Genomic DNA, 25330 nt, shown 5'->3' with positions numbered 1-25330 from the left:
GTCGTGCTGCAGCGGTAAGATCAAAGTTAATTTCGGGCTGCATGTCTGTAGTCTCAATAGTGAGACAAGAGCACCCTCTAGCGGTAAATATAAAAAACTGCAGCTGTGGACTCGTTCTTAACCCATTATTATTATTATTATTATTATTATTATTATTATTATTATTATTATTATTATTATTATTTATTTCTTAGCAGACGCCCTTATCCAGGGCGACTTGCAGTCGTAAACAAAAATACATTTCAAGGATCCTACATCCTATTTAGACTTAATCAAATTAGAGTCGGTTATCATGACAGGAGAGTTAAAGAAAAAATTAAAATAACATGTAGATGACAAATTCTTAAAAATAAATACATAAATAAATAAATAAATAAAAAAATAACAAATTAGCCGTAAAAAAAGAAAAACAATGAGCTGTTATGCCACTTGTATCCACTAGGTGGCAGTCTGTGCTTGTTAATTGTTCTTTCAATAACAACCATGCGTCCTTCATTGGTTCTTTATCTGTTTGTATTAGTTATCTGCAACTCAAGAACAGCGTGTGAATTTCTGAAAAAAAAACAACGGCAACAAAAACAAGACTGTAAACCTGATAACCATTTAGAAATACAAAATAAATAAATAAATAAATAAATAAATAAGGAACTTAATGCATTTCAACGACAAACGTTTTAAAACTAGATTTTTTTTTTTCAATGTCTTCAAAAACTATGGTAAATGCATAGTATAACCATGGGGAAAAGATTGGTTATAGCCTGCCCTGGACTGCAGGGGGAGCACCCTTTCTATTAGGGGGGTGAGGGAAGGAGGGAGCAGTTCAGTCTCCATGCCTCAAGCCTGCCCTGGACTGGAGGGAGCACCCTTTCTCTTAGGGGGTGAGGGAGCAGTTCAGTCTCCATGCCTCAAGCCTGTCCTGGACTGGAGGGAGCACCCTTTCTCTTAGGGGGGTGAGGGAGCAGTTCAGTCTCCGTGCATCAATCCTGCCCCGGACTGGAGGGAGCACCCTTTCTCTTAGGGGGAGGGAGGGAGGGAGCAGTTCAGTCTCCATGCCTCAAGCCTGTCCTGGACTGGAGGGAGCTCCCTTTCTCTTAGGCGATCAGTCTCTATGCCCAAACACATAAGATTAATACAGATTTTAAATTTCTATCTGTGCTTCTGTATTTCAGCGAGTGGCTACTGCAAAGCAACCCACTCCCCTCGCGAAGAACGAACTGGCGACAAGACCGAACCGGCCGTCTCTCTTATCAGCACCGGCTGGGGCTGCAGTCTGTTCCCAGCACAGAGCCGAGCTATCGCAGTTCAGTCGCTGCTTCCTGTTCTCTGCCTGCATTTGCTTCAGTAATCCAGCAGTAACATTACTCCTTAATTGAACCCACCAACAAGAAGTTCCTTTTATTGACTAAGAAGTGCGTTCACCGCTTAGCACTAGATCCTCAATTCTCTTCACTCCAAATCACTTTTCATTCCCCCCCATGTACTCTATAGGTCTCAAAGGAGCAGTTTTCACATAAACACAGGTTTTAGCTAACATGTATTTTAATATGAAATCGTTGTGATATCCAACAGAGTGGAATTGTCCTGACCCCCTTCCGGGGTCTACTTTCCTGTCAGCAACCAACCAGCTGCTTCCCGCTGATGACTGACATGCTTGGCAGCCAGTAAGATGACGGCCAAGGAAGCTGTTAACTGCCTGTAAGTCAAGTGAAGCAAACAGATAACTTTTTTTTTAACCTAGTGTCCTACCAGATGTCATGTTTTAAAATGAGAATTCATGCTTGCTATAACGTGTGTCTGTCTGTGCTTTACCATACCTCTGTGCTTTACAATGCTTCCCTATGCTTTACCAGACCTCTCTGTGCTTTACAATGCTTCCCTATGCTTTACCAGACCTCTCTGTGCTTTACAATGCTTTACCAGACCTCTCTGTGCTTTACAATGCTTCCCTGTGCTTTACAATGCTTCCCTATGCTTTACCACACCTCTCTGTGCTTTACAATGCTTCCCTATGCTTTACCAGACCTCTCTGTGCTTTACAATACTTCCCTGTGCTTTACCAGACCTCTCTGTGCTTTACAATGCTTCCCTATGCTTTACCAGACCTCTCTGTGCTTTACAATGCTTCCCTATGCTTTACCAGACCTCTCTGTGCTTTACAATGCTTCCCTATGCTTTACCAGACCTCTCTGTGCTTTACAATGCTTTACCAGACCTCTCTGTGCTTTACAATGCTTCCCTGTGCTTTACAATGCTTCCCTATGCTTTACCACACCTCTCTGTGCTTTACAATGCTTCCCTATGCTTTACCAGACCTCTCTGTGCTTTACAATACTTCCCTGTGCTTTACCAGACCTCTCTGTGCTTTACAATGCTTCCCTATGCTTTACCAGACCTCTCTGTGCTTTACAATGCTTCCCTATGCTTTACCAGACCTCTCTGTGCTTTACAATGCTTCCCTATGCTTTACCAGACCTCTCTGTGCTTTACAATGCTTCCCTATGCTTTCCCAGACCTCTCTGTGCTTTACAATGCTTCCCTATGCTTTACCACACCTCTCTGTGCTTTACAATACTTCCCTGTGCTTTACCAGACCTCTCTGTGCTTTACAATGCTTCCCTTTGCTTTACCGTGCTTTCACTGTGCTTTACTACACTTTGGTAAGCATTTCTAATGGTATTTTTGGGGGCTGCAGCTTCAAACTTGCTTGCTTATCTCTGCTGACAGCCTCTTCTCTCCAGTCCCTCTTCTTTGATCCGCGAAGCTGCCCTCAATCTCGGACAAAGCTTCTTTGTGAGTCAGCGCTCCCGCTGAATAGAGCCGAGAAGAATCGGAGCACAAAGAGCCTTTCTAAACAGCTTGTTATTATTATTATTATTATTATTATTATTATTATTTATTTCTTAGCAGACGCCCTTATCCAGGGCGACTTACAATTGTAAGCAAAAACATTTCAAGCGTTACAATACAAGTAATACAATAAGAGCAAGAAATACAATAACTTTTGTTCAAGTAAAGTACAAGTTTGACAAACCACAATTCAATAATACAGCAGGTAATAGTGATAGTTACATCAGGATATGATTAAATAGTGATAGTTACATCAGGATGTGATTAAATACAAAGTACTACAGGTTAGAAATTTGGCAGATTACAGTATTCTGAAGTACACTGAAGTCCAGGGCAGGCTTGAGGCATGGAGACTGAACTGCTCCCTCACCCCCCCTAAGAGAAAGGGTGCTCCCTCCAGTCCAGGGCAGGCTTGAGGCATGGAGACTGAACTGCTCCCTCACCCCCCACAGTATTATTATTATTATTATTATCAGAGAGGTCACAATATGGAACACAAAAGCATCCATGCATTTTTCCGTGTGACAGAAGGTGTTTTTATTGACTCCAGTAGAAACCTCGCCAGCAAGGCCAGTCTAGTGGCCTTCAGGGGTGAAAGTACGCGCCACAGACTTTCATCTCTGTTGTGTAATGTTACTCTGTCACAGTGCCGTGCTACAGATTGCAGATTACGTCTGCGGAAGAAGGACGATTTGTTTTATTATTATTTTTTAAACCTACATGATATTTGTTCTCTGACCTTTACACCCAAGCTGTAAAAAAAAAAACGCGCTTATCAGAAAGGCAGTTTAGATACAGGATGAAAATGTATAACGCTGGGTACACACTGAACCATTTTCCATTGTGATCAATAAAACAATAAAGATTAACCAGAGAGCACAGGAGAATTAACAGAATTAAAAAAAGCACATGTTCTGCCGGATATTTCTTACTGGTGCGCCTATTACATCCACTCGGAGCTGCAGCGTGTTGCAGGGGGGGACAGATTAAAAGGTTACACTCAGGTTTACCAGCTGTTCTCACGGAGGAAAGACATTATTATTATTATTATTAATTTCTTAGCAGACGCCCTTATCCAGGGCGACTTACAATTGTTACAAGATATCACATTATTTTTACATACAATTACCCATTTATACAGTTGGGTTTTTACTGGAGCAATCTAGGTAAAGTACCTTGCTCAAGGGTACAACAGCAGTGTCCCCCACTGGGGATTGAACCCACAACCCTCCGGTCAAGAGTCCAGAGCCCTAACCACTACTCCACACTGCTGCATGTTGTCTAACAAAGACATGTTAGACAGCTCTAGAGAGGCGTGGTTTTAAACATTTTTTTTTAAAAAAAGACTCACTTAACCTTATCAGTCCAATTCGAAAGTTTCCTGTGTAATATTATCAGTATTGCAAAACCAAACAGACTCGAATTTCTCTTTTTGAATTTCTCTTTCGCTTCCTCGGCGTCGGATACAAATAGCTGACAAAGTCGGGGTGCAGTTACAAGGTTTATCCAACAGGAGGCCCCATACGAGCTGAGAGAGTATGGAAGCTCTCAGGATGATGCAGAATTGTTTACTGGGTAACGTAGCTGTTTAGACGCCGGCCTCATTATACACGCACTGCCCCGGGCGAGCAATGTGCTGGCCAGCGATGACCACACCTCTCACCAAGCATGCCATTCCTGTTTGGCACACTTGAGTCCGATTTCGCGTTGAAAAACTTATAGTATTCGGATTATTTACAACACGCCCCTCATCAAAGTCTACCACGCTATCTTTCCAGTTTTAACGTGGTTTTTTTCCAATGATTATACTACCCAATTTAACATAGTTTACTCTGGTTTGCCATGCTTATAAACATGATGTACTATACCTCGCTATTCTTTACAATGCTTGCCTATGCTTTACCATGCTATGCTGTTTTATTACTGTGGCAAACTTTTTAAAAAAGGTCTATTTCCAGAAAAAAATAAGTAAATTATTATTATTTATTTCTTAGCAGACGCCCTTATCCTGGGCGACTTACAATTGTTATAAGATATTATTTTTACATACAATTCCCCATTTATACAGTTGGGTTTTTTACTGGAGCAATCTAGGTAAAGTACCTTGCTCAAGGGTACAGCAGCAGTGTCCCCCACCTGGGATTGAACCCACGACCCTCCGGTCAAGAGTCCAGAGCCCTAACCACTACTCCACACTGCTGCCCTAGACTATATATCTTTGTAAATTCAACATGAACAAAAAAAAGGGTCATTTTCATTGAAAAAAATATCACACAACTTTGCAACGCAGTACAATGCAAAATGTTGTATACAATAGTATACTGTTGAATGCAAAGTACAGGTCCTTAAAATACTATTGCAAATAAATGGTTAAAGACTATGCATGTGTTAAAAAAAAAAAAAAAAAAAAGTAAACTGCTTACTAATGTAGCCCAGGGAGTTTCGACAAAACTGTTCCTTTAAGAAACTTCAGACAGTGCTTGTGTTATTATCTAGTTCATACAGAGAGGTCCGCCTCTTGGCTGAGGATAGCTGCGATTGACAGCGAGCATTGATCCGCTCTCTCGCTCTACTCCTGCCAACAAAACCAGCCGAGAAACATGGAATAAAGTCGAGGATTCGCAGAACACCCGCCCGCCCGCCGACTTTTTTTTTTTTTTTTTTCACCTGGAACTTTAAAACCGTCTCCGGTCCGCGTTCCGAGCTCACACCGGGGCGTGAGGGCTCTCCTACCCCGCCGACAGAGCTGCCATGGCCGGGGCGCGCCCGGGAGTTCACGCTCTCCAACTGAAACCCGTCTCTGTTCACGAAATCCTAAAAAAAGGGAGCAAGTTCATACAATGGGACGAGGTTGGTCAAAAAACTCTTTAAAAACTCAATTCATATTATTATTATTATTATTATTATTGATGCGGTTTTGCTCCTCTGTTCTGTATAGCTCAGTTTCTCCGTGCAGTTGCTTCTGTGCACTTTGCACATCAAAGTTATTTCTGTTTGTTTTGTTTAAGATATTTGTTTAATGATTTGTTTAATGATGTATTGATAACTTTACACAAATAACATAGACGCGCTTTGTGGCTTAATTGTTAAGTAACCTGCACGGATGTTGTCGGACAGGAATTCAACGTGCCTGTATTTATTTTTATAGCGTTTACTTAAAAAAAAAAACCCCGCACCTATAAAATGTATATTAATTCCTAACAACGTTGTACGGCTCGTCTGTTTTACTTCACTGTTTTTGTCGTCAAAGTCTTCCTCGAGTTCCTTGCTTCGTATTTGATTGATTTTGGGCTCGGTAATTATTAGCTCGTTGCTGTCCTTTTCTCCTCGTCTGGTTTGGATATCCCTGTGAATAAATGCAGTCTGATTTTTGTAGAGTCGTGTATCACAGCGTCCCTGTTACAATGTCGTTTAGTTGTATGTGTTTTGAATTCCTTACTGGTGAGCTGGTTGTGAAAATTGGGTGACATTTCTTGTAAAATGTTACCAGACTACCAAAAATAATAAAAAAAGGACTTGATTTTTTTTTTAAAAAATCAGTTATTCACATTTTTGTGTACCCACATTACCGTAATATATTAATATATAGCTCAAAGAGCCAGCTACCCAATGTTTCGATATGTTGTACATATCTTTCTCAAGGGAGCCTGTGTTTGAATCAAAACATTGGAGGTGTATATATATTGAAAAGTAATTAATTAAACTGAAACCATACTGTTTTAATAATTAGCTACAAACGTTTTTTCAAGTACTTTTATGAAGTATTTCTAGTGATTGATGAGTTGGCTATCCTGTTGGATCCTGACTCACCTGGGATAGAGAGCTGTTTTATTTTTTAAATCTTTCTCTCTCTCTCTCTAATTCCACGTTTATTTCCCGCTTTTTATTCACGAGCTTTATCAAACTCTATAATTTACATGTATAACCTCCTATCGCTGTAAGCCCCGTGACGGGGGGCGGGGCGGGGTAACCGCTTCACTTCTGGAGTGACAGCGGCGAGCAGGTTTGAGAGGGGGCGGGGCTTGTCTGGTATCTCGAGTAGTTCAACTTTGAACGTGGGGGGGGGCGGGGCGTGTAAAAAAAACTGGACCGCCAACAAGTCCTACCTGTTTAAAAAAAAAGACTGAAATAATGCTGTACGCTTGGGAGGGTCTACTGTTGTGTGTGATTCGGGCCGCATGTGCAGTACACACTGTTAGTTTGAAGTCGTATTTTTTTAAAAAAAATTATGATTATTAAACTCTGTATTCATACAATTTCAATTTTTATTGACATGTTTTTGAAATATCGCTTTGTGATTTAAGGACCATGAACAATTATTGATTTATTCATGTAAATATATATATATATATATATATAATTTGTCCAAACTGTAGTATAGTGTTTGAAAAATGCTACACTGTTTTTCCCTTGAAATATTTGACATTTTGAAGTCTTACATGAAATACTACTGTACTACTATTACGGCTTCCGGTAGACTTTTTTTTTTTGCAATATGATTTTGTACTTTCTTTGATTACGTGATGTTAAAAAAAATATCTAGATTGTGTTTGTATAGTTTTTATTTTAAAAAAAAATTATGACTCAATCCTAAAATTCTGGGTGCTGGATGTACGGTTTAAGATTGCATTGCAATATTGCGCAAACTGCAGTGTAATCGTCCCTGAGACAGAAGAGTGGGAGGAGAGATAGAAAACTATATATATATTAAAAAAAAAAAAACGCCTAAAAAAAGCAAGTGCCGTTTATTGCTGGACTTTCTGACACCGGGCTGCAGTCCTTTTAAACTTTCGCTACGTTTTAGTTATAGTTTTTAACTGATTAATTTATAAAAAAAAACACTCGCATTTAGGAAAACGCCCACGCCTGTCTGCAAAACACTGGCGTCTAAAACTGTTAGATTTTGTCTGTGTTTGTTTTCTCTTCCAAACCAGTGTTTTCGCCAGTATAATCCAGAATCTACTGTAAAAAAAAAAACGTATCGAGGCTTGTCCGGATTGTAAGTGTGGGTGGGAAGACTGATAATTCAAATTGCGTGTGTCGACTTTGTGTTTGTTCTAGACTTTCCCTGTAAAGGGAGGGGCACGTCGTTTGTGTGTCGTCATAAGTTAAAGAGGAAAAATAAAAAGTATAAGAAAAGGAAATTTTAAAAAAAACAAAACAAAAAAAAAAACCGAGATAAGGTTTTATCACACAGCAAATATTATTTTTAAATTATAAAAACGGTGTGTGTAATATATATATATATATACACACTAAACCTTAAAGTCTGCCCTAGCAAAAGCATAGCAACGTGTAACAGGCTCGGGAAAGCGTGGCAAAGCACAGGTAGGCATTGCAAAGAAGACCAGCGAGGTGTGATAATGCATGATAATATAAACACAGCAAAGCAGGGTCAGCTGTGCTGAAGTGTATTAGGGGTATTCACGCTGGTTTACCGTCATCAGAGTAAAGTGTACCGGTCTGAAAGCAAATTCAATTGAGATTGAACTGAACTATATATATAATAGCTGAGGCAAGATTACAGAACATCTATTATCCAGCCTGAGATGCTTGTGTCTGTGCCAGGGAAGTGGAGCTGAAGAGGAGCTCCAGAACATTTCAAAGCCCCTTAACGTACCTCGCAACCTTACTCCATAAATCTCACCTGATCTGCTACTGGCTACTTGGGTCTCAAGTGTGCAGCGTCGAAAGAAACACATAGTAAACAGGTGTTTTTTTTTATTTAGAAACATCTGGTGCTAAGTTAGCTGAAGGGGTTTGCTTTCCTCTCAGGAAATCTCTCAGGAAATCGGCTACACTTGCACTTTCTAGGTAATCCTCCCCCCCCCCCCCCCCCCCCCCCCCCACAGCAGCGTTTTCAGGGTCAAAGTCATGTTACTGGATGAAAGCACATCAGCTAATAGGGAGGAAGCAACCGGTTGGTTAACGACGGGAAAGAAGCCATTCCCCGTCGTCCAGGCGACCAAGGAAGTGCGACGCCATCTGAAAACGTGGTTTGCAAACGGAGATTTCTTTAACCTGGGGTCAGGTCATCGCACAGGTCCACAGTGTCTCTCCAACCTGCTGACCCGCTATGTCCCTGGCTGAGGTCCCCCGACTCTGGCCTGCTCGTTATCCCCAAGCGAACGCGCCCCACACTCGGAAAGGGTTATTTTAGCTTCACGGCCCCCGACTCTGTGTCCCAGCTCTAGTGCGTGCGGCTCCCGCAGTCGCTCGCTTCAAATCGACTCTCAAGACCCCCTTGTTCTCTCTTGCTTTCCATGCTGTTTAAGCCTGATCTCTGTTGTTAGCTGCTGTCTAATTGCTATTTCAGATTTATCTTTGTTATGGTTCTGTATGACACACGCATCCACAATGTTTAAAACTCACATCGAGCCTTGTATTTAATGCGCTATGCCCTGTATTTCACTGTGTGTAATGTACCATGCATTGTTCCTCACTATCTTGTAAAGCACTTTGTGATGGTGGTCCACTATGAAAGGCGCTATAAAAATTAACTTGATTGATTGATTGATGTTTTAAAATTTAAAACAATGCAATCCAACTCGCTTTTATACAGCATCTTGCATGTCGATCATCCCAGGGCACATTATGATAAAAACTGTGAACTATCGAATGTTCAGCAGTCGCTGATCTCAATGTGTTTCTTTCAAAACTGCACACTTGAGACCTATTGTACACAGCGAGTGGAAATGCCCAAGAGGTGAGATTTCTGAACTTAATCTGTTCGCTTTCATCAAGTGAGAAGTGTTGAATTTAAATCAAGGGAAGTAATGTTAAAACTTTACAATGCATTAGTAAGACCTCACCTAGAATATTGTGTTCAGTTCTGGTCACCTTGTTACAAAAAGGATATTGCTGCTCTAGAAAGAGTGCAAAGAAGAGCAACCAGAATTATTCCGGGTTTAAAAGGCATGTCGTATGCAGACAGGCTAAAATAGTTGAGTCTTGACAAAGAAGACTACGCGGCGATCTGATTCAAGCATTCAAAATCCTAAAAGGTATTGACAACCCAGGGGACCTGAAAAAAGAAACAAGGACCAGGGGTCACAAAATTGAGATAAAGGGGCATACAGAACAGAAAATAGGAGGTGCTTTTTTTACACAGAGAATTGTGAGGGTCTGGAACCAACTCCCCAGTAATGTTGTTTGAAGCTGACACCCTGGGATCCTTCAAGAAGCTGCTTGATGAGATTCTGGGATCAATCAGCTACTAACAACCAAACGAGCAAGATGGGCTGAATGGGGCCTCCTCTCGTTTGTAAACTTCCTTGTGTTCTTATGTAAGTCGATCATACCAGTGGCAATGTGTGATGATCTCTAGTTGGGAGTCTGTGGTGCTGGTTTTGTCGTGCTTATCAGCAGGCGAGGCGCCGTGCTGAGCACAAAGTGAAGCCTCACGCGGGTGCCCAGAGATTATTGTTGGTTTATCACAGCTAATTGAAAAAAACTTTTGGCAGCGGGCTGAGCGCTAATGTGTGCTGAGAGATCCTGACCTGGTTTTAAAAGGCGATCTCAATGGAATTCCCTGCATAAACATATCAGAGATTCTGCATTGGTGAGGAAAAATTATCATGACGCTATTGGAAGAGGACCAGGACCCATAACCACTCAGAACGATTGCAGCAATAGTAAGAGGGGGTATTGAAGCTTGACAACTTTACTGTGAGAAACTTGCCTCTCTCTCTCTCTCTCTTCCTCCCCCCTCCATCCTCTGGCCTCAGCCTCTTGATTTTTGTAATTCCAATGCAATTAAGACATCAGGGCTGGAAATAAACCCCGGGAAAACTGTTTGTCAGAAGCTGGCTTCTCCTGCTCCGGCTCCCAGGAGCTCCTTCATTGACAATTCAGAGCTCTTTGCAACTGGAGCCTGTCTGGTTATATATCTCCCACCCCCGCCTTGTTCAGTTGAACCATTCCTAAACATTGAGCGCTGCTTAGTTCTGGGTAAATGCATTAGAAAGTAGGGGGGAAGAGTTTATTATTATTATTATTATTATTAATAATAATAATAATAATAATAATAATAATAATAATAATACTTCCATTGCAGATTTACCATTCAGAGTGAATTCAGAAACAGCTTCTTGGGTTTGTGTGGGTCCCTGTTCTCCGCAGACTCTTTAAGAAAAGCAGCGATCATCACAAACCCAAGCAGCTGTTTCTGAATTCACTCTGAACAGGGAATCAGCCCCCCGATCCACACCAGGGACCCCTCGCCTGACTGTCAGCGCCTGATTTCTGCGGAGGGTTCAATCTGAATAATCAATCATGCCATAGTCTCCACTATATCCCATTTGTGGGTGAAACTGCTATGCAAGAAAGTCAACCCTTCCTGATGCCTCTGCTCTTGCTGCGTCCCTTTTGAAGCAACATTAAAAGGCTTTGTTTTTTAGGCAGCTTTTAAAGGCGCTGGCCTGAGCTTTTCAAATCCATTTCCTAACCTCTTAAAGAAACATTATCGCCAGCCCTCCTTTTAAAGGAGTGCTAAGCCAGGCTTTTTTTACAATCCATTTTCGCTCTCGTGTCGTCATCGCTGACCTCCCATTACAGGTTTAACCACGACTTTCAGCAATCCATTTATTACCTGTTATTAGCAAAAGCCGTATTATTACTGTCCATTAACAATGCTGCTAGTGGACTAGCTATGACCAAATGTGCTTTACAATGCATCCCTATGCTTTACCACACCTCTCTGTGCTTTACAATGCTTCCCTATGCTTTACCAGACCTCTCTGTGCTTTACAATGCTTCCCTATGCTTTACCACACCTCTCTGTGCTTTACAATGCTTCCCTATGCTTTACCACACCTCTCTGTGCTTTACAATGCTTCCCTATGCTTTACCAGACCTCTCTGTGCTTTGCCATGCTTCCCTATGCTTTACCAGACCTCTCTGTGCTTTACAATGCTTCCCTATGCTTTACCACACCTCTCTGTGCTTTACAATGCTTCCCCATGCTTTACCATGCATTGTGCTTTATTACACTGTGCTGTGCTTTAACTAGGGGACACTTTTATAAGGGTAAAACTGAATGAGTTTTCTCAGGGCTGTGTTTCTGATGGCTTCCGTGTGTTCGATTTTTTCAGGAGCCAGTGATTCGGAATTTGGTCACTTTGCGGGTCGACCCTCAAGGATTCTTCCTGTACTGGACCGGAGCCAACATGGTGAGTGACCTCCGTACTGGGAACCAGTGGCACCAGTGACCTACCTCCCGACCCTACTGGTGTTCTCCAGGCGTCCGATTTTAATGCTTGATAGTTCAGGGATGGAAATAAGACTCCCGTTGCAGTGTGATCCATTCCTGGTTTTGCTAAGAGTTTAATAATACAACACACCTGAGCTTGTTACCTATAAACTGATTTGCCGCTATTCAAGTGAAAGAAGTGATCGTCTAGTCTAGTGCACTGCAGGCCAGCCTCGGTTTCTAATGGCCTTGTGATAGGCAAGGCGCTGTAGAAAAAGCAGAAATGAATCTAAAACACAACATCTTGAAAACAATGAATGACACACACACAGAGATCAGTGGTTCTCAGTTCAATTCCGTGTGGTTGGTGGGGAACTCATGTAGGTACGTTAACTGTCAGGTTTCTAGGGGGGCTGTGTGGTCCAGTGGCTAAAGAAAAGGGCTTGTAACCAGGAGGTCCCCGGTTCAAATCCCACCTCAGCCACTGACTCATTGTGTGACCCTGAGCAAGTCACTTCACCTCCTTGTGCTCTGTCTTTCGGGTGAGATGTAGCTGTAAGTGTCTCTGCAGCTGATGCATAGTTCACACACCCTAGTCTCTGTAAGTCGCCTTGGATAAAGGCGTCTGCTAAATAAACTAATAATAATAACAATAGTTTTGTAAAATCAGTTTGTTTTATGTCGACAAAAAAAAAAAATACATAGGAATTAATGAAGGATTGATGTAAACGCTTGCAAAAACATAACCCAGCGCGTTTAAACGTTTAAATTTGTACATGGCGTCCATTGTCGGCTTCATATACGTGCAGCAGAGGCAAATGAATTACCGCTTTTGTGTTCGTCTGCTATCGGAAGCAGTGAGATAAGCAACCACAGTTTGGTCTGCTTAGCGCCTGATAAACAGAACTGCGACTGGAGAGAGGAGGCAGTCGTGCAGCGAGGTCTGAGATCTGCAGAGGAAGTTCGTTTTTCCTTTCTGTTATTTCAGGATTGGTAGAATTACAATAAATCCACGTGATTTCTTATTGCAAGACTGGACGCACACGCGCACGCACACGCGCACGCGCGCGCACGCACACACACAGTCATCAGGACTTGTTTTATCCATTCCAGTATAGAGGCAGAGGTTTGAAATGTTACAATGTAGTTTCAAGTTTCATTTTCTTAAGCTTTTTTTTAATGAGGTTTGCAATCTGAACGGCTCTTGTCGCAGTTACTCAAACACTGTGGTTTTTAAGATCCTCCTCATACAAAAGTGTGGGCAGTGTAGGAGATCGTGTCTGTCTGTCACGCGCCCCATGCTGAACGGGCCAGCCTTTTCCAAACCTCTGTCCCTCACTCCTAGTCTCCTAGGCGTCTCCGCCTGGCTGTCATCTGATAAGCTCGCGATTTCAAACACATATTTTCACACTTTGATTGTGTGTTCCTGTAGACCTTTCGGATCGCATTTGGCTATCGTCCTGCTTTTCTTAGACTCTGCGGAGAACAGTGACCCACACAAACCCAAGCAGATGTTTCTGAATTCACTCTGAACGGGGAGTCAGCCCCCCGATCCACACCAGCGACCCTCAGCTGTGAAGAGCTGGATCTCAATAATCAATCCATGTAGCTCTATTGATCAATATTAAGGCTAGTGAAAAAGCCCACTCCGCTACCCAGCACCCCCAGTCCCCCCCCACCACAGTAATCTAATAAAGAGAGTGGTACGTTTCTTTTACTTCTCCTCCTGAGTTTAAGTCTCGTGACCTGTTTTAACGAAGTTAAGAACTCACTCTCCGCCAGGAACAGAAACATCATTGTCTTGCGAGAAGCTTGAGGGGAATTCTGCTTTCTCTGTGCAGGAATGCCGTCGCAAATCACAATTGTTTTGTAATGGTAGTTGCTGTGATAGCATTTATGAGGGAGGCTGTTCAGAGAGTAGAAGAGCCTGCCTTTCTCTTTCTCTATCGCTTTCTCTCTCTCTTTCTCCATCAGTACAGAGGGAGGCTGTCCAGAGAGTATAAGAGCCTCCCTTTCTCTTTCTCTGCTCCACCAGCACAGAGCAGAGGGAGGCTGTTCAGAGAGTATAAGAGCCTCTCTTTCTCTTTCTCTGCTCCACCAGCACAGAGCAGAGGGAGGCTGTTCAAAGAGCATAAGAGCCTCTCTTTCTCTTTCTCTGCTCCGCCAGCACAGAGGGAGGCTGTCCAGAGAGTATAAGAGCCTCCCTTTCTCTTTCTCTGCTCCACCAGCACAGAGCAGAGGGAGGCTGTTCAGAGAGTATAAGAGCCTCCCTTTCTCTTTCTCTGCTCCACCAGCACAGAGCAGAGGGAGGCTGTTCAGAGAGTATAAGAGCCTCTTTTCTCTTTCTCTGCCCCACCAGCACACAGAGAGAGAGAGAGAGAGAGAAAGAAAGAAAGAATATTGTAAGTTGTGTTCTGTTTATTATTTCTCTATTCTCAGCCCCCATGTTTTTAAACAGCAGCCTGTCCAGAGGTTCTGTTTCGGGGAATCTCGAGACAGAACCTGGGGCTGGGAGGAGGAGGAGGAGGAGGGCTGGTTCACTGTGTAGATTCCTCTCTAGCAGCTGTCATGCGAGGGTTTATATGATCCCTGACAAAGACCAGCTTTCCGTTGCATATCCGACTACACTAGAGCTTCTGAAGTCCCACGCGACAATAAATCAATCAGGCTTGCTTTCTCAAGCGTCTCTCGCTTCCTGTAGCTGAAGCTTTGTGTACACAAGGCATGGCCTGAGTGCTTTGTCATTTTAAAAGAGAGAAATAAAGAGATGCTCTTTCAAAGGTAAATCGGAGCCCGGCCAAAGAGGTTTTGGCTCGTCGACGCGCAGTGAGATCTTAAAGAGACAGAGACCGCTGCTGCCTGCTTTATTAGGACCTGCTGAGCTGGAGATTAGGGGGATCGTGTCACGTGACATCCCTGGGGCTCTGTGAAGGTGTGGGAGCAGCACGATTGCAAGCAGCCTGCCAGAAACGGAGGGATACAGCGTTGGAAAGAAGCAGGAAGTTTGTCCTTTGAGATTGGAGCCTCCTTGACAAAGGGGGTCCTGGAAAAACAGTAAAAGGACGATCGCAAAGTACTAACAGAATAAAAAACACGTGCGGTTCAGACTGAATCACCAGCACACAGAGATCAAAAAGACAGAGTAAATAAGACTTGTATGTGTTTGTTAATGCGGACTGAAGGAGAAGCAGTATTGGCTTCCCATGTACCCGCATGGGCCTCTCAGAACTACATTTCCCATCATCCTCCTGCTCACTGCTCCATCCATCTCGGTGACATGTGTGAGCAGGAGGATGATGGGAAATGTAGTTCTGAGAGGTCCGTGCAGGTACACGGGAAGCCACCTTGAGGCAGGGAATGCAATTTAAAAGTTTAAAAAAAGTGGTCAAACTGTAAAATAAATAAAATAAATAAATAAATAAATAAATAAAACAATACACACACCTTACGTAAACAATTGTAGCAACACATGGGAACATGAAACACAATAAAATAAAGGTCCTTGTGAACCCTTTAAACCTGAAATACAAAACCATACCAAAGAAAATCGAGAGGAAGCCAATGATGTGTCAAAGGGGGAAGACTCTAGAACAGGGTTTCCCAACCCCGGTCCTAGGGGCTCCCTGTGTCTGCTGGTTTTCATTCCAACTGAGTTCTCAATTACTTAACAAAACCCTTCATTGAACTGATCATGTGCTTAATTAGACCTTTTTAATTGTTCACCACTCCTAATAAGCTGTTGATTTTCAAGTTACGTATAAAATTGCAGACTTGAAATCTCAAACTGTTTAAAATCTGAACACAATTAAAAAGGTCTAATTAAGCTAATGAGTAGTTCAATTAAGGATTCAGTGAAAACTTAGTTGGAATGGAAAACAGAAGATATAGGGGGGGGGGGGGCAGGACTAGGATTGAGAAACCCGTCCTAGAACATCTGCAACATGAATTATACAGGAAGTCTAATTTTAACAAACCAGTCCAAGAGTTTTATAACACTGCAGTATATCAGCAATGATAATCAGGGGTCTGTTGACTCTAGTAGCCCCGGGCAACTGGACAAGTAATGGGCCACCATTGTCCTTATGGACAGGAAGCCCTTAAGGCTCTTCAAGACTTTAATGATGGCCTTACCGGAAAATCCTAAACAGATCTCTGGGAATGCATGTGTGGTCCGAGTTGCCCTTTTTTTAAAAGGGGTCCAGCTTTTTCACAAACTGTAAAAAACGTTTTCACAAACATGTTGTAGACTTTTTTTTCATGAGATAAAAAAATATGGTTGATTTCATAAAAATAAACTTGGTAAACAAACAACAACTTATTTGAAAAATAAAACCGGAAGGCTTAGGAATTATTATTATTATTATTATTATTATTATTGTTATTATTATTATTATTATTATTATTATTATTAACGACATTAATATTATTAATGATCTTCCCCTTTTGTTTTATCGCAGTCGCCTGCCCCTAGTTTGGGAATACAAGAGTTACGTCTCATGGTCAGAAATGTAACTCAGATGTAGTTGTTTGATGTCTGGGGATAAAGATTTAAACGGTTGCCAGTCTTATCAGTGCTTGTTTTGTATATATCTTGAAATCCCCAAAGCTTCTAAAATTATATTGGCTTCTCCCTTTCTGGTAACTGTGCCACGAAAGTAAACATACTTTTGAAAGTGGGCCAACAAAGCAGGCAGTCAAAATACTTCACATTTTTTTGTTTTGTTTTTTGGATTCATTTTTTTCACCCCGTGGATAAAGTCTGTTTGCCTGGGTTTCCACACTAAACCAAAAAAAAAAACTAAAACTCTTGCAAAACTGCATTCCTGTATAAAGAGTTAAGAAAGAGAGCTCCACTCTCAACACTGCAGAGCTGTATAGAGGTCTATAGGAAAGAGAGCTCCCCTCTCAACACTGCAGAGCTGTATAGAGGTCTATAGGAAAGAACTCAACACTGCAGAGCTGTATAGAGGTCTATAGGAAAGAGAACTCCACTCTCAACACTGCAGAGCTGTATAGAGGTCTATAACAAAGAGCTCCACTCTCCACACTGCAGAGCTGTATAGAGGTCTATAGGAAAGAGAACTCCACTCTCCACACTGCAGAGCTGTATAGAGGTCTTTAGGAAAGAACTCAACACTGCAGAGCTGTATAGAGGTCTATAGGAAAGAGAACTCCACTCTCAACACTGCAGAGCTGTATAGAGGTCTATAACAAAGAGCTCCACTCTCCACACTGCAGAGCTGTATAGAGGGCTATAGGAAAGAGAACTCCACTCTCAACACTGCAGAGCTGTAAAGAGGTCTATAGGAAAGAGAGCTCCACTCTCAACACTGCAGAGCTGTATAGAGGTCTATAGGAAAGAGAACTCCACTCTCAACACTGCAGAGCTGTATCGAGGTCTATAGGAAAGAGAGCTCCACTCTCAACACTGCAGAGCTGTATAGAGGTCTATAGGAAAGAGAGCTCCCCTCTCAACACTGCAGAGCTGTATAGAGGTCTATAGGAAAGAGAACTCCACTCTCAACACTGCAGAGCTGTATAGAGGTCTATAGGAAAGAGAGCTCCACTCTCAACACTGCAGAGCTGTATAGAGGTCTATAGGAAAGCGAGCTCCACTCTCAACACTGCAGAGCTGTATAGAGGTCTATAGGGAAGAGAATGCCACTCTCAACACTGCAGAGCGCTCCAGTAGTATAGGAAAGAGAACTCTCTTGCTTTCTCCCTCTCCGTCTCTTTGTGGGATCGTGGGAAAGGGAACAGGAAGTGAGGCAGACTGATTCCAGATGCTGGGAATATTGAGAGGAGATTCCCAGAGCGATAGATATCGAGTGAGGAGACCCAACTCTCCAGAACAGATCTCTACAGCTAGACTGCACTTATAGAAGCCAGAGAAACTTACTGTAGATCGGGTCTCTATAGAAGTGGGCATCCTTGTACGTCCAAACATAGCAACATATTGTATTCTCCTCCTTTCTTATACAATTTTTAAGACAACTTCTGTTAAATACTGTGTCTATATGCTATAAGAGGCGAGCTTTTCTATAGTACTTCAAATGATTGCAGCCAAGATAGCTTCTATATTAATATTATTATTTATTATTATTATTATTATTATTATTTATTTCTTAGCAGACGCCCTTATCCAGGGCGACTTACAATTGTTACAAGATATCACATTATTTTTACAATTACATTATTTTGTTTACACATTATGTATACATACAATTCCCCATTTATACAGTTGGGTTTTTACTGGAGCAATCTAGGTAAAGTACCTTGCTTAAGGGTACAGCAGCAGTGTCCCCCACCTGGGATTGAACCCGCGACCCTCCGGTCAAGAGTCCAGAGCCCTAACCACTACTCCACACTGCTGCCCTAATCAATTAGTATACATTTGAACTGTGGGTTCAAATGTGCAGTTGTGAAAGAACCACGTGCATGCATTTGTGTTTTAAAACGTGATATCTGGTGCTACACTTTGGTGAAGTAACCTCTGTCTTTTTATTTCCACGCTTTCAGACAGTTGTGCAGTTAAAACCTGGTCTGTGTAATTCAAGCAGATCTCTCAAGCAGTGTCGGTAATAAGGTTCTTCAGAGTTTCGCTCCAGTGACGCAGCTGTGGCGATTTCCGATTGTGGTTAGGAGTGTAACAAAGTTACCTTGAGCAATTTCCTGGAAACAAGCTGGGACTTGAGAGAGAAGAGAGTGGGCCGGTAACTCTGACAGGACTGAGATCTCTCTGAGACTGGAGCCTCTCCTTTAGAAGGGGGGTCCCGGGGCCTCTCCTTTAGAAGGGGGGTCCCGGGGCCTCTCCTTTAGAAGGGGGGTCCCGGGGCCTCTCCTTTAGAAGGGGGGTCCCGGGGCCTCTCCTTTAGAAGGGGGGTCCTGGGGCTGCCCTTATAAAAGTTTCCCTTAATAAAAGTGCAGCACAGTGTAATAAAGCTCAGTGAATGCATGGGCAAGCATTGTAAAGCACAGAGAGGTCTGGTAAAGCATAGGGAAGCATTGTAAAGCACAGAGAGGTCTGGTAAAGCATAGGGAAGCATTGTAAAGCACAGAGAGGTATGGTAAAGCATAGGGAAGCATTGTAAAGCACAGAGAGGCACGGTAAAGCATAGGGAAGCATTGTAAAGCACAGAGGTCTGGTAAAGCATAGGGAAGCATTGTAAAGCACAGAGAGGGATGGTAAAGCATAGGGAAGCATTGTAAAGCACAGAGAGGTGTGGTAAAGCATAGGGAAGCATTGTAAAGCACAGAGGTCTAGTAAAGCATAGGGAAGCATTGTAAAGCACAGAGAGGTCTGGTAAAGCATAGTGAAGCATTGTAAAGCACAGATAGGTGTGGTAAAGCATAAGGAAGCATTGTAAAGCACAGAGAGGTCTGGTAAAGCATAGGGAAGCATTGTAAAGCACAGAGAGGTATGATAAAGCATATTTAAAAAAATAAAAAAGTCATATCCCGCATTGATAAGATCAGTGTTATTGAATTTACTATGTTGAAGACACTGAAAAAGAAAAATACCTTTGCTGTTGAACTTCTCGCGTTTCTTTCAGTGTTTGGAAAGTTCCTAGCGTAGCAGAATGCCACCTGACTGGTTGTAGCACATTGCTGATGAGAAAGTGCTGCTCCCTCCTGCTCAGGTTGGGTCTCGCTGGACACTTCCCTGGATTTGACGTCCCCAGTGTGAGCTCTACAGGGTTGCCTCTTATCTACTGCTTCCCTGCTGTAGCTTTTCATTTCACAGTACTGTAGTGTGGGTGTTTAATGTAGTTTTAAGCCATAAGGTTTTCTCCTGGCTCCTGATCATTTCAATATTAATAATAATAATAATAATAATAATAATAATAATAATAATAATAATAATAATAATAGACTTCATTGAGGGGAGTTCTGAACCCCAGGACTGGGTGCAGCAGCAGCAGCAGCAGCAGGGCTAGTGTGAGTTTGTAACCCTGCTCAAACTCCTGGCTCCTGATCATTTCAATATTAATAATAATAATACTAGACTTCATTGAGGGGAGTTCTGAACCCCAGGACTGGGTGCAGCAGCAGCAGGGCTAGTGTGAGTTTCTAACCCTGCTCAAACTCCTGGCTCCTGATCATTTCAATATTATAAATAATAATACTAGACTTCATTGAGGGGAGCTCTGAACCCCAGGACTGGGTGCAGCAGCAGCAGCAGCAGCAGGGCTAGTGTGAGTTTCTAACCCTGCTCAAACTCCTGGCTCCTGATCATTTCAATATTAATTATAATAATAGTAGACTTCATTGAAGGGAGCTGCTTCCTTCCTCAGTGCTGCTGGCCGAGGGGCTGGGCCCGGGGAAGGGAGCTGAGAGGTGACCTCGTTCAGTCTCACATTGTTGCCAGTGTGTTTCGGAGACTCCTGTTAATAGGGTAATAAATATCTCGATAATGTTTGCCTTTTCTCTGCAGTTACCATCTCCGTGCCAACAGCCCCACCCCCCACCCCCCCCCCCCGGGCATGGGAAAGAGGTGTTGCTCAGCAGATTGTTTGATAAAGCCAACCAGAACTCCTTCGCATTCTTATTAAAGGAGACTCATGCATTCACTTCTAAATGTTTCCCATAGCAAAAGCACAGCCAAGTGTAATAAAGCTCAGCGAAAGCATGGGGAAGCATTGTAAAGCACAGAGAGGTCTGGTAAAGCATAGGGAAGCATTGTAAAGCACAGAGAGGTCTGGTAAAGCATAGGGAAGCATTGTAAAGCACAGAGAGGTCTGGTAAAGCATAGGGAAGCATTGTAAAGCACAGAGAGGTCTGGTAAAGCATAGGGAAGCATTGTAAAGCACAGAGAGGTCTGGTAAAGCATAGGGAAGCATTGTAAAGCACAGAGAGGTCTGGTAAAGCATAGGGAAGCATTGTGAAGCACAGAGAGGTATGGTAAAGCATAGGGAAGCATTGTAAAGCACAGAGAGGTCTGGTAAAGCATAGGGACGCATTGTAAAGCACAGAGAGGTCTAGTAAAGCATAGGGAAGCATTGTAAAGCACAGAGAGGTCTGGTAAAGCACAGGGAAGCATTGTAAAGCACAGAGAGGTCTGGTAAAGCATAGGGAAGCATTGTAAAGCACAGAGAGGTCTGGTAAAGCACAGAGAAGCATTGTAAAGCACAGAGGTCTGGTAAAGCATAGGGAAACATTGTAAAGCACAGAGAGGTCTGGTAAAGCATAGGGAAGCATTGTAAAGCACAGAGAGGTCTGGTAAAGCATAGGGAAGCATTGTAAAGCACAGAGAGGTCTGGTAAAGCATAGGGAAGCATTGTAAAGCACAGAGGTCTGGTAAAGCATATTCAAAAACAGGGTTAATTAATCCTTAGAAAAGTTTATTAAAGCACAGGTAAACATTGTAAAGAATAGCGAGCGAGAACTTTTAAAAGGGTTTACTGATGCGTGTGCCGGTAATATAATATATTGGTGAGGATTCAAATAGGCCTCAATAAATCAATAAATTAAAAATTTGCTCCTCGCAATATAAAAGCCGCCGTGAGTAATAATCTGCTTGAAATGTCCTTCTGATGTAAATGAAACGCGAAAGCAGATCATGCAACCATGGCGCCTAGTTCTCGGTGCAGCGTGGCCGGCTGGCCGGCCGTCTGTCTGCATTGCGTCGGCTTGCATTCTGCGTGATCAGCGATAACTCGACCTGCTTCCAGCTGTCTACACCGCTCTGTATGCTTCGTCGCTTCAAATCCCTTTTTTAAATCGTGTTTCTTTCTAAACTCATTATTAATATCGCCCTTCCTGACTTGGTTTTGTTTACTTCAAGTCTTTTGAAGATGTAGCTACTCTGAGGCAGTTTAAAATGAGTTTATATAAGGTAATAACTCAGTCGTAATTTAAAAAGTTAAACGTTGCAGATCCATAACGATTCTTTTCTATGGTCATCTAATTAAAACATGTTAAACGTACACAAAGCCAGGTTAGAAAAAAATGATTAGCTATTTGCCATTTAAACATGTGCTCTCTCCATCTATCTATCTATCAATCTATCTATCTATCTCTCTCTCTCTCTCTCATATATATATATATATATATATATATATATATATATATATATATATATATATATATATATATATATATATATATATATATATAATATAAACTTGACAAGGTGCAGGAAGTCAATATTTAAACACACAATCAGCGTTATTAAACAAATAATCCCTGAGATATTATTTTTGAAATGCGCAAACACAACCTAATAAATTACTCTGCTGTTTCATTTGCTTAACTCAGCTTTGTGCTTTTAAAAAAAAATATAACAGCAAAAACCGGGGCGGTTTAACAATTTTGCAGTTTCCCATCGGGACAAGAAAATAGCTGAAAACTGGGACGGTCACCGTTTTCCCAGGATGCCTTGCAACCCCATTCATTCCTGTACTTCAAGTCTGAACACATCCTTTTGTAGGAGCCAGTTCTTTGAAAATTGACCTCATGCTGTATTGCCACGCCCACTGATTCCCTGTAGAAAGAGATGCTAGCCAGTGCTTTAAAATGCAGTTTCTATGCTTCATCAACAGGATTACTAACCCTCCCAAATCAATCATGCTGTCGACATGCTTTGACACGGATAGGGTTTCTCTAGCTGGTATACGCGCTGTATTTTTTTTTATATAGTCAGTTTACTTCCTCAGGACAGCAGTAAGAATGTCAAAGCGCTCCGGGTGAGAGGAAAATCCGCTTCCAATCGGCTTGTAAAAGCGCCGTCGAGTGGTACCCGGGTTGTAAAGGTGAGGGAAGGACGGCTTTCCTTGCTGAGAAAAATCATTAATGCGATGGGTTTGTTTGCCGTCTGATACGACGCGTACCTTTTCAGATTTGCTCATTTCGGTTTCTAGCTTACTTGCTGGGTGTGTTGGAAACATGTCTCATCTGTATATAAGTGCACAGGAAGCTGGGGGGGGGGAGCACAGTGCATTACTGGCCTGGATTGGACCCATGGGTTCTCTGCTGTTATGTGATACTCCTGTGAAACAGGCTCGGTTGCTAGGCAGGCCGCATGCTAGCCTGTCAGTTGCACCAGCAGAGCTGTGTAGCTCGTTTGTAACTCCTTCAGTGGCTTTCCTGCTCTCAATTTACAGTTTCAAATGAGCTTTACTTGACATGGCAGCTGTTCTGGATTTTCCCAAAGCAATTTCAGTCAGCACAGGTTAACATGAACTCCATGCTAAAGTAATGGCTGCTGTTATCTATATTATATATAACCGTGGCAAATACTGTACAAAGTGCAGCGTTTCTCTCTCTCTCTCTCTCCCTCCCTCCCCCTCACTCTCTTTCTCCTCTCTATTTCTGTCTCTCTTTCCCTCGTTCTACCTCTCCCTCTCCTACTCTCCCCCTCTGTGTCTCTCTCCCTCTTCTATTTCTCTCTCCTACTCTCTCTATCCCCTCGCTCTCTCCCTCTTCTCTCCCTCTCTGTCTCTCTCCCTCTGTTTCTGTCTCTCTCTCTCCCTGTCCTACTCTCTCTCTCTATCCCCTCTCTCGCTCCCACTTCTATCTATCTCTCCCCCTCTCTCTCTGTCTCCTGTCTCTCTCCCTCTCCTTCTCTCTCTGTCTCTTAGTGTGTGTCTCTCTCTCTCTCTCCCTACAGCATTTTGCAAAACTATAAACTTCCCGTTTGTTAAGCAGAAACGAGTGTCCACTTGACTTAGTCTCTTCTACTTGGCGTTTTAATAGTTCATAACAGTTAAGCGGTTATTATCGCCTCCTAGGAGACACAATTCCCAGGGAGTGTAGTGGGGCTGTCGTGCGTTCATTGCAGCCATTCACAGATCTACCACATTATTTCAGGAATGACTTTTCAGGAAGCTTGGCATGGCCATTTTAGATGATATGCCACTTTGGGTATGATGTTGATACTCATCGGGGTCAGGCATGGTGAGGGTTACTTGTTATAAGCTAGATAACGTCATGATTGTGCTGGTGAAAATAGCTGCAGTCTTTCAGGGGATCGGCGTCAATGTTTAACATAATCAAATAATTCCTGCAACAGGATGTGTACACTACCTGATTGAAATCTTCTCCGAAGCACGGAAATATTATTTAAATGTCTCTTCTCTCGTACCATTCCTCTTGGCAGGGGTCTTACTGTCTTATTTTTACCTTATTCCTGAAGAATGCCTGTGGGTTATTTGCATGCCACGGTGATTGCAGGCTGGCTCATGTTTCAGAAAGACTGAAAACAGATTCCTGAACTTTCTTTCCCTCTGTTGGTTCTAAACAATGCTGCAATGTAAATCCAAGGATTAGAAACTCACACTAGCCCTGCTGCTGCTGCTGCTGCACTCAGTCCTGGGGTTCAGAGCTCCCCTCAATGAAGTCTAGTATTATTATTATTAATATTGAAATGATCAGGAGCCAGGAGTTTGAGCAGGGTTACAAACTCACACTAGCCCTGCTGCTGCTGCTGCTGCTGCACTCAGTCCTGGGGTTCAGAGCTCCCCTCAATGAAGTCTAGTATTATTATTATTAATATTGAAATGATCAGGAGCCAGGAGTTTGAGCAGGGTTACAAACTCACACTAGCCCTGCTGCTGCTGCTGCTGCACCCAGTCCTGGGGTTCAGAACTCCCCTCAATGAAGTCTAGTATTATTATTATTATTATTAATGTTGAAATGATCAGGAGCCAGGAGTTTGAGCAGGGTTAGAAACTCACACTAGCCCTGCTGCTGCTGCACCCAGTCCTGGGGTTCAGAGCTCCCCTCAATGAAGTCTAGTATTATTATTATTAATATTGAAATGATCAGGAGCCAGGAGTTTGAGCAGGGTTAGAAACTCACACTAGCCCTGCTGCTGCTGCACCCAGTCCTGGGGTTCAGAACTCCCCCCAGTTCTAGTAATCGTTTTGTGCAGAACCATCTGGGATGAACTTGACCGATGCATGTATATAATGCGTCGTGATACTGATGGCTCTAAATGTACTTCAGCGGCAATTGGAAAAGGAATTCTGTGAATGTCAGTAACCTGTTTTCTTATTTTTATTTCCCTAGGAAGTTGACCTGTTGGATATTAGCTACATCAGAGATACCAGAACAGGGAAGTATGCAAAAGTGCCAAAGGTTCGTTTCTTTATGTATTTTTATTAATGTATCTGTTTACTTAACCAGGAGATTTACCCATTGAGACTGAGGCCTTGTTTACAAGGGGATTCTGCAAAACAGGAAAAGGACGATCGCAAAATACAAACACAATAAAACCACGTGCGGTTCAGACTGAATCAGCATCATACAGAGATCAAAGAGCAGAGTAAATAAGACTGTATCTGTTTGTTAATG

At 42.5% G+C, this 25330-nt stretch overlaps 1 protein-coding gene across 1 annotated transcript in view; it reads left to right on the top strand.

Annotated features, from left to right (window-relative positions):
- The first annotated feature begins 5334 nt into the window (after positions 1–5334).
- Positions 5335–25330, top strand: part of LOC117398658 (1-phosphatidylinositol 4,5-bisphosphate phosphodiesterase beta-3) — a 46197-nt gene continuing 26201 nt past the window's right edge. The window contains exons 1-3 of the mRNA XM_059012190.1: positions 5335–5697; positions 11940–12017; positions 25046–25114. Of these exons, the coding sequence (XP_058868173.1) occupies positions 5599–5697; positions 11940–12017; positions 25046–25114 (246 nt within the window). The 5' untranslated portion in view covers positions 5335–5598. The remainder of the gene's footprint in view (positions 5698–11939; positions 12018–25045; positions 25115–25330) is intronic.

The sequence above is a fragment of the Acipenser ruthenus genome, chromosome 43 (assembly GCF_902713425.1).
Source record: "Acipenser ruthenus chromosome 43, fAciRut3.2 maternal haplotype, whole genome shotgun sequence".
In the NCBI taxonomy this organism is placed as follows: domain Eukaryota; kingdom Metazoa; phylum Chordata; class Actinopteri; order Acipenseriformes; family Acipenseridae; genus Acipenser; species Acipenser ruthenus.
Note: the sequence above shows the minus strand (reverse complement) of the source record. Positions and strands in the feature narration are given on the sequence as shown.